Source organism: Mytilus californianus, unplaced genomic scaffold, assembly GCF_021869535.1.
Source record: "Mytilus californianus isolate M0D057914Y unplaced genomic scaffold, xbMytCali1.0.p SCAF_10, whole genome shotgun sequence".
Taxonomy (NCBI): Eukaryota; Metazoa; Mollusca; class Bivalvia; order Mytilida; family Mytilidae; genus Mytilus; species Mytilus californianus.
This window is the reverse complement of record NW_026262582.1, coordinates 37,429,652-37,441,697: the sequence shown is the minus strand read 5'-3', so window position 1 is coordinate 37,441,697 and position 12,046 is coordinate 37,429,652. Positions and strand designations below refer to the sequence as shown.

The window sequence follows — 12,046 nt, the reverse complement described above, 5'->3', positions numbered from 1 at the left end:
AAATCGACTATAAATTTGTCTGTCCCAGCCCAGGCGAATCCCCGGATTCCCATAGGTCGGTGTTGTATACACTGGTGTGGAAACCCAAGTCTGATATGATCGCTGTCAGTATTTTTACATGGTTCGTAGCAGAACATACATTTTGTTTCACATCCCCACAAACGGTTCATAATTTGGGGTATAGGATTTTCATTCCACTGCACGGTACTTGCAATCGTAGTCTGGAAAGTCTTTAAGACTATACTTTCTGTATCTTTTAAGGTATCGAGTACCATTTCCGTGAAATTTCTGATATCTGAAATTTTTCTACTTTGGACATGTATAAGAATGTCATTTGACAATGGTAGATAATTAGATTCCCCAACATGATTCATAAAGTTTTCGATCCAGTGTTAAACATTAGACTGTCCTAGTTGAGAGCAGTTTTCATTGGCTTCTTGTATACTTTCCAACAAGTGACAAAATATATTATGTACTCTACTTTTTGCCAAATGCGCATATTTTGTCTCGACATTTCCCTTACGTTCGAACATTACGTCATTGGTAAGCTTTGTTATCCACGATTTTGCGAAAGTGGTTGGATCGTGAATGTATTCTATATACTCTTCATATTTTTCAGCATTTGCTAAGTATACCATAATATCCTTCATTAAACTAAATTTTGCATTGCTGAACAAGACCAAAATATTTTCTTGAACATCTATTGGCAACAGTTCGGTTACATGTTCAACTACAGCTTTTATCATTGCTTCTTTAAAGAACCCAGCAGCTATTACGTCTTCCGTCTTTTGTTCTACTAAGTTTATAAACAAAGCCAATGCAGTTCCTTTGTAACTTTCCATCTGGCCTTTAGGGCTGTGTTTTTATTGTACCTTTCATTTAATTTCGTAAAAAAAATTGAAACATGCACACCAACATGATTCACAATCATAGCCCTAAACGGTGGAAGGAGATTAAATTTGTAATTATTCCTGGTGTGATCATTATGATCATCGATGTCATTCTCGATTATATTCATTATTTCTGTGGCATATGAAATGTCGAACTTAATATCTTGTGAATCGAGTTTCAATAATCTTGAATCGATTTTTCGGAAGGTTTGATTAACTATGTCCACAATTTGCGTCCTGTACTTGTCGGAGTTCTCTATTCCAAATCCAAAAAAACTAGCAAGTCGACTGAAATGTTCCGTTTTTATTTGATGCAAGCTTATACTTCCTTCAAGTTTTGTTAAATGCTCATGTGATAGGTCTGCCTTGAACCTCTCTTGCATAAGGAATGCTGCATCAGATTGGAATATGTCAAATAACAGATGGTCAATCTGATCGTCAATAGACAAAAACTCAATGTCATCTTTTATACCCAACTGATTCATCCAAGAACTCCAGAAATGATTAAATGTTTCTTCTAGTTTATCTCTTTCTGGAATTGTTCCCTGCATTTTGACTGCTAGATTTCTTGCAAGTTCGTTTATTTTCATTTCGTGATTCGTCTTCTCCATTGATTTCAATTTCTGGATTTTAATTTCTTCTTTAATATTGCCGATATCTGATTTTGCTTTGAGGACAAACATTTTGTTTAAAAGTATCAAACTATTTTTCTTACTCTCGGTCCATTGCATCATGACATCTTTCAATGTACTTCGTTCAACAAACGAATCTAGTTCGTTGCACGAAATTTTCACTTGTTTTTCTATTTCACTGGCAACCTGAGTAAGTATCTTTAGAAAAGCATTTTCTAATTCATGATCATTTAAGCAGTTTACAAGCGAGCTTTTTGCCTCAGACCTGACAAACTCCAGAACGTACTTTTCTAATGTCCATGTAAGACTCTGGTATTTTCGTTCCATACTGTTGTACGCTTTTACTTCTAAGCTGTTTCTAAAGCTGAAAACGAAGTCATCTTTTAAAATACCGTTCCATAAATCTTCAATTCGTGAAATGGTATCAGTAATTGTAAAATATGTTCCTCTCTGCGTCAATGATGAACCAAAGAACAATGCGTCTTTAACTCTATTTACACATGTACTGTAACCCGGATTTACCGGGGCCATTGGCGGATCACCATACCAAAGATCGGAAAAATACCAAACATTTGTCTCGCTATCAAAATCGATAACTTGTCTGAAAGAATTGATGTCTGCAATATTTAATACCGTCGCTGCCGCTAGCGTCATTTTATCCAAAGTTCTTACAAAACGTGTTCTTTGTTGTGTCAACTTATCATTGGCATCCGGAGCTGAGACATTTTGGTGAACAAACACACACTTTTGTTTCAGGTTCAGTCGGTCATTTGCAAGTTTTAGCCTGAGAAAGGCATGAACAACAATCTGTAAAACATCTTCTACTTCTGCTGTATTATCTCCCTTCACATTGACAATCGTAACATCACCTAATCCAACCACAAATGTAGCAAGCTCGTTGTCATGACTGCGCTTTTCATGTGCTAGTTCTGGAGCTCGAAGACCTTCGGTATCTATAACAAGCACATAATCATAAGCTTTTGTGTTGTCTAAAACTGGTACAAGTTGCATAAACACACCTCGTGTGCAACGTCCTGTACCTACAGCAAACTGCAAACCAAACATTGCGTTCAGTAGGGTTGACTTTCCAGAACTCTGTATCCCTAAAACGGACAATGCCAGTAGCTTTTTATCTCCTATGCTTTCCCTTAACGTTTTCAAAACTTCTTTAACCCAAAGAAGTGGTACATTTGCTGTATCCCCGTCCATTACTTCAAAAGGATGTCCCATCAATAGAAGTTTTGCGCTAATATGCGGTAATGCAGATTTAATTGTTTGATATTTTACAGGTGTCGGTAGGTTACTCTCCATCATGGCTTCGTACATTTGGCCCATTTCGCGGCATAAATGTTCAAATCCAAAAGAAGCTTCCGCTAATTCATATTCACGTTCACTGAGCTGATGTTGCAATCTATCAATTGTTACTTTAGAGTCTTGAGCAGATTTCAATTCCTGCCATTTTGACTTGTATCTTTCGAGATATTCTGGAAGAATATGCTGCGACCGTTCATCAAAAAACATCTTCAACCAAACAACAAACACTTTAGTTTCTTTTTCGTATGGTCAAATTTGTAGTATTTTATCAATAAACATGCTCATGAAAGGACCGAGATTTTCACAAATATGAAACTGCGATAGTCTGGCTTCGATCATTTTATTTCTGATAAGACCATTTTCTTGCATATTTTTGTACTTCGACGATTTGTTGACCGTTTTTAAATTCTGGCTCCATTCTTTCCAAGGCACACCCTGGAGTGGTAGGAGCTGTGCTTTAATGCTTGAGGACATGTTTGGAATAAAGCTTGTTATTTGGTCAGCCGCTTCTTTCATAGCACTGTATACAATCTTGTTTTCGTCTAAATTCATTTCTTTACACATATCTGCTTGTAACCTCTGCCAGAGAGACAACAATGAACGTTTTAATACAAATTCAGAAATGTTATTTCTCATTTCTTTTTTTACGTCAGAAATATTTCTTACAATACCGTTCACTGCCATGATATTTATTTTAGTTCGGGCCTCATGCATGGCTGATCTACTTAAGAACGTTTTTAATTCTTTTTTCAACACCTCTTTATTACACCGGATAGCATCAATGGACAAAATGACCATCACGTTTGTGTTGTAAACTTCTGTAATTAGCTCCATAAACCGTTCGTTCTTCATTTCATGAATATCCACCATAATGACAATAGCATCTGAGAAAAGTGACATAAAACGGAGCTGTGGTCTGTGTATATCACAATCACCTCTTAGATTTAGACATGCAGTGACATTAGAAAGAAGTCTACTGTTCGTCGATGGTATATACCAGGCCATGTCAACCAATCCATTGCTTATCCATCTTTTAGTTGAACCAAGAGGACTGTCTTTGTTGAAGAATGTACAATGATACTGGTCTGAAATTATCTCATTTATCATTCTAGACTTCGAAACTGATGTATACCCAATCCGAACAAATGAAACAACATTACAAGGGCAATCAACAGCACCAATATGAGATAGTTCTCTCTCTATTAAAACTTGTCGAATAGGCCAAATAGATACTAACATGGCTTCGTTTCTGCATTGTGGAAAGACAAATGGAATGGCAAGACGGCACATAAACATTTTTGAGGCAATAATTTGTTTTACTACTGGAGAACAACAATTGAATATAGCAACGGTCAAATCAATTGGATTCACTCTATTTAATAATGCATCACTTCCAAGTAAATCATCTAAAAAGTCAACCTGCATATCAAATTTATCAGGTACACATTTAGAATGTTCTAAACGTTCTTCTAAAATTGTATCGCGAGCATGATAGTTCAAAGAAATTATGTTCTCTAAAAATACCCATGGGATATTACTAAGCTCAATGTTAGAATGACTTGGTTGGATCTTTACTATATCAAATAAAGCAATCTTATCAGGGTAATACATTTCTAACCCTAACTCACTCAAAAGTTCAGTTTCAGATTTACATGTCGGAGTTTTTTTCATTTTCCATTTGTTGGTCCATGTTTTGAAATGATGCACTGACTTTAGTGCAGTCGTCTGCAGATCTCTTTATTGGGCATTGTGCCCCTATTGCTGTAACATAAAAGAATAATAGACAAATGTGTGCGAAACAAAACAAAAATTTTGAACAAACTGGAGTGCCTACGATAAGTATCGATAAAACAGTAATGTCTGAAAAGGACTGTTTGATACATATACGATTCGTCAGTCATTTAAAGTGATAACGATCATAATATTAAAAATCATTTTTACATATATTTTCCTTTTGGTCATTTCAGAAGAGCTCGAGTATTTAATAGTCATTCGGAGTTGATTGTTACATTTCTTATTGCCATTCGACCTATACCGATGCAGCCTTACACTAAATCTAATATCATAAACTAATAAAAACGAGCTCTATATCTAACCGTACAATTTGAGGTTTCAAGCGACTATAAACTTAATCTTCATAGCACAATACGAGCTTTTGACCTGTTTGCATGCAAAAAGTACAGTGTTGTGATTTTTTTGCCGATGTAAATTTGACATTTATGAAATAATTGGATGATACAATTATTTGTTATTTTTTGGACCTACTTAAAGATAAATAACAAAAAATACTGAACTCCGAGGAAAATTCAAAACGGAAACTCCCTTATACCAGAGGCTCTAAAGAGCTTCTGTCGCTCAACTTGGTCTATATGCATATTAAACAAAGGACACACATTATAGACAAGAATAGAATTCTTACAAAATTCTCTGTTTTGGTAATGTAGATTTTTCTTTACTGAACATTCTTGATGTTTACAATTTTGTCTATATATAATAATGAACTTGGCCCATTTAAGTTTAAGAGGAAAATCTTATTTTTCTAAATTTACAAAAAATGACGGACAAATTGTGAAAAATATTAAAGGGAAATTACTCTGGAAGGGGTCAATTGACAATTTTGAACTTTGAATTTATTAGCCTGCAGTGTTCCAAACTAATATGAAATGACAATAAGTAGAAACCCTTCAATTAAAAAACTGTGAAAGCCAATGATATATAATAACATGATAACAGAAGACACTATATTGCTAAAGGGTATCTACAAAAAATGCCAAAATCCGTCTTAGGGCTGTTTTGAGATTGTAACACAGTGACGACTGCTGTACCCATATTTTGACTACTGTTTATTTTGTCTGTTTTGTTCACGCATCGTTGTAAATATAACGGAATTTGATGCGACTGTGAGAGGTTTGGCGCTATAAAATCAGGTTCAATCCACCATTTTTACATTTGAAAATGCCTGTACCAAGTCAGGAATATGACAGTTGTTGTCCATTCGTTTGATGTGTTTTGTCATTTGATTTTGCCATTTGATTAGGGACTTAACGATTGAATTTTCCTCGGAGTTCAATATTTTGTGATTTTACTTTTTACTTAACCGTGCTGGTAAGTAGAAAAGTTGACATCCTCTGAGAAACCGCTAGCATGCATTTCTGATTCCTGCTACATGTCAATCAAAATTAGTGCTTTAATATGCTAAAGAATTTTTGAAGTAGACAGGGTGAGGATAATCATTATAAAAAGGCATGGAATGAATAAAAAGATAATATTATACGATCACAAAGTTTTTCTCTTCGAAAAATAAAAACTTGTAGAATTTATATAAAAAGTCTTTTATTGTTCTTTAAAACTTTTCATTAATATCTTAGAGAAATGGAGACTTCATATCAAATGTGATGTGAATACCAATAAAATTAATATTTCAAAAGGGGCATTACTCGTTAAAATATTTGATCAGAACTTAGTTTCGAAATTGTCAAAGACATTGCTGATATAATCCTATAATATTTTAAGTTTCATAAAAATTCTGGCAAGAATTAAATATACAATGTATGAGAGATCTTACAATGCAATTATTTTTTATAAAATTAGTATTTATAATGAGCATAACTATTTTAAAATAATTGATCGGTAGTTATTTCGATCTCGTCAAATGCATTGATCAACTTAACCTATGATATAACATGCATAACAATCTAGCAATATTTGAACACATGAAAGCGCTTATGATGTATGATGCAATTTTCCATATCAACGGAAAAAAGTAAAATTAGTTTTCTTTGAGATGCTAGGCACTGACGTAGTTTACCATCATAGTAAAGTTTATTAATGTTCTTTTATTTGTCTTTGTAAATTTTTAATATTTACTGTTTAGACAATTTTTGATAATATCCTACTTATTCATCCTTTCAATGTTTTGTTGGGCTGTGGTCATTTTTTGTATTCTTGTCTTTCATTTTTGCCTTTGTGATTTGTCTATATACCGTTGTTGTGTGTTTCTTGTTGACTGATGTGTTTGTTTTTACAGTTATAATTATTTTAGCACATAGTTGATTGTTGTTCCCCGTTTTTTATATTTTTACCTGTTTTGTCTGTTTGTTTTATTTTGACATTGTTGACAATATAATGGAATTTTACATGACTATCACACAAGTAAGAGGTTTATACAGCTATAAAACTTGGTTTAATCCACCATTTTCAATATAAGCAAATGCTGTGTACCATGTCAAGAAACGACATTTGTTTTCCACTCGTTTGATGTGTTTGCGATTTTGACCTTGCCATTCGATAAGGGACTTTCCGGTTTGAATTTTCCTTAAAGTTCTTTTTTTTTTTTTTTTTTTTTTTTTTTGATTTTTTTGTTATTTTACTTTTTGCCTCATGACAAGTCAACAAAAAGATATTAAACTTACAGAAAGAGTTGCTATAGAACATGACATACCTTGTCATGCACATCTTATTTGCTGGTCAGGCAAAATGAAATTAACTGGAGAAACATTCTGAATTATCAAAAAATAAAAATGATTAATGTTAATGTCAACTTCCAATACTTCAAATACACAGCAATTACAAAGGAACAAGTTCAGTAACACAAAATTAACATTGAACTTACTTTTATTCATTCATGCAGATATTATACCAAATTTAATGATGAGTAAATGCAGTTTTCAAGCAGTGTGACAACAACAAACAAAACACTTTAAAAGTTTTTAGCCATGTGGTGAAAGACCAATCTCAGATAATTTTTCTCGTACTTGATATCTGTACAAAAACGAAGCCTATCAACACGTACTCGCAGATCTATAGCATTGTGTTAGCCCTGTATAACCTTATGTTATCCGATGGAGAAGGTCTTTTATAAAGTTGTCACAAATTTAGACGTATATATGAATTTTAAAATTTGCTCGTTATTCTTTATATCTTTTCTGGGTAAAAGTATACTTTCTTGAATTTTTTTTAATTCATAAAATAAAATCCAAGCAGCTCAGCTTGGTAGCCTTTATTTTCTGACATCTAACTCGGACTTCTTTTAAACTGGGATTTAATGTGCGTATTGCTGTGTGTTTATTTAGTCTACATTTGCTAGAGGTATAGCTATTCTCATGTTATTACATGTTGTCAAGTCTCGACGAATGATGCTGATCCAAGTTATAAAAATGAATTCAAATACCAGCAAAACATCAGCATATCAGAGTAACAACAATGTGACATTTCAGTGGAAATTTTTGGAAATTAAGCCTTTTTCCAGTAGAGGATGTTGCAAAATCTAAAAATAGCATAAAATCGAATGTTAAAGAAAGATTTTTTTATGCGACTATCAATACATGTATGCAAATTTCATTACATTTGATTGACATGTCACTTATAAGCCTGTTGCATGGTTTTATTGAAGAATGGGTGTTAAGAGTAATTAAGCCATATCTATAACTTTTGTTGACCCAGAAACAGGTGCACCCCATTTAAATAACCTAGCGTGCCTGTAAAATATTATTATCAAAACACTGAACGATTAAATCCCTATATGATACCTATTGTAGTGAACATTGTGTACGTAAAAAAAGATAAAATAGGCACTGACGGTCCATTTAAATATAGCATTCATAAACCACAAAAAAAGTATTCAATCCGGTGGAACAAAAAAAACATTTATTCGACGGACATTATCCAATTTGTGAATCATGTCATGCTAATAAAAACAGAGTACTGCACAAGTACATTTCAAACACTTGAAATCGTAGTCTGAACGATTTTTAAGCTTAAAAAATTTTGAACAGTACATTATTATCTATCTTAATTTTTCAGATCAACGAACTACGAACGGTTTTTAAATATGATTTACAACAATGTATTTTGAAGCGGTATAACAATGACCGCTGTTTCTGTTCAAGCATAGCAACGACATCGTTAAGGGGAAATTGTAATTTGAAAAAGGCAGCTTTTGTATGTAAAAAAAAATACAGCCATGGGAGACACAGGAAACTGTGTTGATTTTTTTTACAATTATTTGCACTTTAACTCCAAAGATATCTATAGGTGTCGCTGGTCACATAAGACACTGATCATACATATTTGTGAGGGACCATGTGTTTTTCATTGATTTTTTTTCCCCATACAAACTTAAATAATGTATGCCTTATTAGTTTTTTGTGTCATATTGGACTTTGTTGTAATGTCTGCATATGTTAGCGACTTGGTTAGGAGAGGTAATATTTTTAAAACTATATCTTAATGGTGTCATTATGTTATTTGTACGAGTGGTGGTGTTGGTGGTAGGGGTGCCAACATTTTTTTTTTTATATGTACGATCCAGGCGGCTTTTAAATATCATAATATTAATATCTTGATGTTCATTCCATAAGATAAACATCGAGACATTTTGATCTCCAACATATCCTAGTAAAAACCGCTCATGAACTTTCAACAAATATTTGATTCATATTTAGTGTCAACTATAGATATATAAATCATGTATGAAGGTAGTTTAACTAATAATTATAAACAGTTTACTTTATGGAAAACAGTGAAGTGCAATCATGCACAATGTGTTATAAATGTCCATATTGAGAGAATATGCACATGCAGTTTGTTCGGAGTAGTGATATTGATTGTATTTCTACTATTAATATATTTTCCTTTGTCTTCTACATATTTTAATATTCCATTATTAACTAAGCATAGATCTCTACAAACATCAAACGTATAAATATTTCATTTATTCAAACTTGGCTACCTGTGAAAATCTTTAACAAAATGTCATTGACTTGTGTCGTCTTGTCTGTGGTATAATGATTTTAATTTGATTACGATTCAGTACAGGTCAATAGATTGAAACAATATATGTTTAGAATGATTTTTACCCAGATAAAACTTAGGGTGGCAAATTCGAAATTAATGTGTCTGATGTTTTAAAACTTATATTTGACACATTAACAACGGTATATCAACAGTCACTTCAAACATAACAGATCAGAGGACGGAGGGCGGACTTAATAAAAAAAACCTTAGACATGTATTAGGTTGCATAGCGTTCGTGTTAGGTCACTACATTTAGATATATGAAATACATTAAAATACATTTGAAAAATCTAAATTGGTTCAATAATACATACTGCATTTGCGTTGTCTAGTTTGCTTTTGTAATCATTCAATTTGAATTAGGAAACAATGAGATTAAAACTTCAGTTTCAACACATTTTCTTAACCAAGATCAGTATAGGAGAGGGGTATAAATACTGATTCATTGATATTTATAAAGGACGAAAAAATAAATATCTTTGGTGTGCATATGCCCCACCCGATATACTTGAAACCAAATGGAAATTGCATTTACAGGTTCATAATATATTAACTCACTACTGAGAACAAAGTTTGCGTTTGCATCGATTTACAAAATTCGAATCTCGAATTCATTAAGGTTTTGAGTTAAACCGTCCAAAATGAATCACCGAAAGAAAATTGGTAATGGAAATAAAATAAGTACAAATGTATAACTGACAGGGTGAAAGTTACCACTATATTCTTCTAAACATTGAAACAAAGTGTCTTCGGACGATGACGCTGACGACGCCGACGACGACTATGCCATACCATACGGCCGTAAATATTTTTTAAAACATGGACCAGTAATAATTTTGAAAATACAATTTTGTTATCAATTGACAAAAGTTAAACCTTTCAAAAATTTCCGTGCATCTGGAACTGTATACATGTATAAACCATCTATATCGAAAGGTTCTTCCTTAAACATTATTTATTCAAATGGGTACTACAGTACTGAATTTTATTTTAAAAAAAATGAAACATGGAAAATAAATTACGGGAATAAAATATGAATGAGACTCGAACTTTGAAGAAAATCATTTAACATCCCATTAAAAAGACTAAAAAGTATATGCGTATAGACATCCGACTAAACAGCTGTCTATTAACTCGTAAATAATTCTCCTATTCTTTCCCATTGAAATATGTTAAAATAATACCAGATTTTTTTTTATCTAAAAACTAAATTTACTGTGTGAGATTCGAACGTAAAACGCTAGATGCAAATGCGGACGCGTTACCACTACACTACCTTTCCCAAATGTACATGACAACTCGGACCAAAGACGTGTCGGACCAAGACAACTCGGACCAATCTTAGGACACCTCGGACTATCTTGAACAAAAATTGTACCACTTTTAAAGATAACTCGGACCAGTTTGTAATATAGTAAGGACCACTTCTGAAGGCAACATAATACACTGAAATTAGAAGTTCATAGTAAAGCAACTAAGGATAAGCAGTATACGGTGATCTTATTTGTATTCCACTGCGTATAGTATTAGTCAAGATTATAAAAAAAAAAAAATCAAAGACATGAATGCGTGTCATTTGTTCAGTAAAACTCTTAAAGATACCCATCACATGTGCCAGACTGGTATACACAAATTGTATTCTTCGACAGTTTCTATCACAAATCAGATGGATGTCGATAATAATAATATTTCTGTTAGGAAGCAATTCAAATGAAGATTAAGTTATATTTTACTGATTAAACTCATTTGAACAATTATTTCACCTTCCTCTGTAACATGTATATAAGTCACTCCGGTAAAGGAAAGGCACAATAAAAACATTATAGTACTGAAAAGATAGTTTAATGGCAAATACTACCTTATGTATTCCTATTTGCCATTAAAATATCTTTTCAGTACTATTGATGGAGGTTTTGTAATGATGTGCAGAGAAGAGCATGACATCCCGTACTCATAAACTCTATAATGCAGACGTAATATCTAGCTATAAATAATGTATTAAAAAAATTAACAATACTAAAGATATTCAAACAATTAATGATATTCTAGGGTCGAGGTTATTAGACATTTGCGGAAACCATGTCTATACCTATGATTACATTTAGACTTACGATTACAGTTGACGAAAAACAAGGGGTCCTCTCAAAATTAAAAAAGATAAATTAACCATCAATATGGGGAAATTACAAATGATTAGTCGAGATCAGAAAATCCTTCTTCATGACTTATACACGGGTATGTTTTCCTCTGAACTAGTAAATAAGATTCGTATTATTGGTTTTGACAATTTCAATTTTAAGAAATTTAAAAAACAGACAGACCTCTACACGGATTTAGTGAACGTGTATATTGCAATCATTAATCATAAATACCAAAGAGGAATACGCAACTAGGAAATTCTGGTTCGCCTATAAA

General features: G+C 32.8%; 1 protein-coding gene across 1 annotated transcript; it reads right to left on the bottom strand.

The window, feature by feature from the left end:
- Positions 1-3,085: 3,085 nt before the first annotated feature.
- On the bottom strand, positions 3,086-4,507 carry LOC127718728 (up-regulator of cell proliferation-like). The gene has a single exon (XM_052224785.1). It carries the CDS (start codon positions 4,505-4,507, stop codon positions 3,086-3,088), a length of 1,422 nt encoding a protein of 473 aa, XP_052080745.1.
- Positions 4,508-12,046: the final 7,539 nt, after the last annotated feature.

Bases quoted from the DNA above. Each gene is read 5' to 3' on its own strand.
- LOC127718728 (XM_052224785.1), bottom strand. From the start codon at position 4,507: ATGAAAAAAACTCCGACATGTAAATCTGAAACTGAACTTTTGAGTGAG.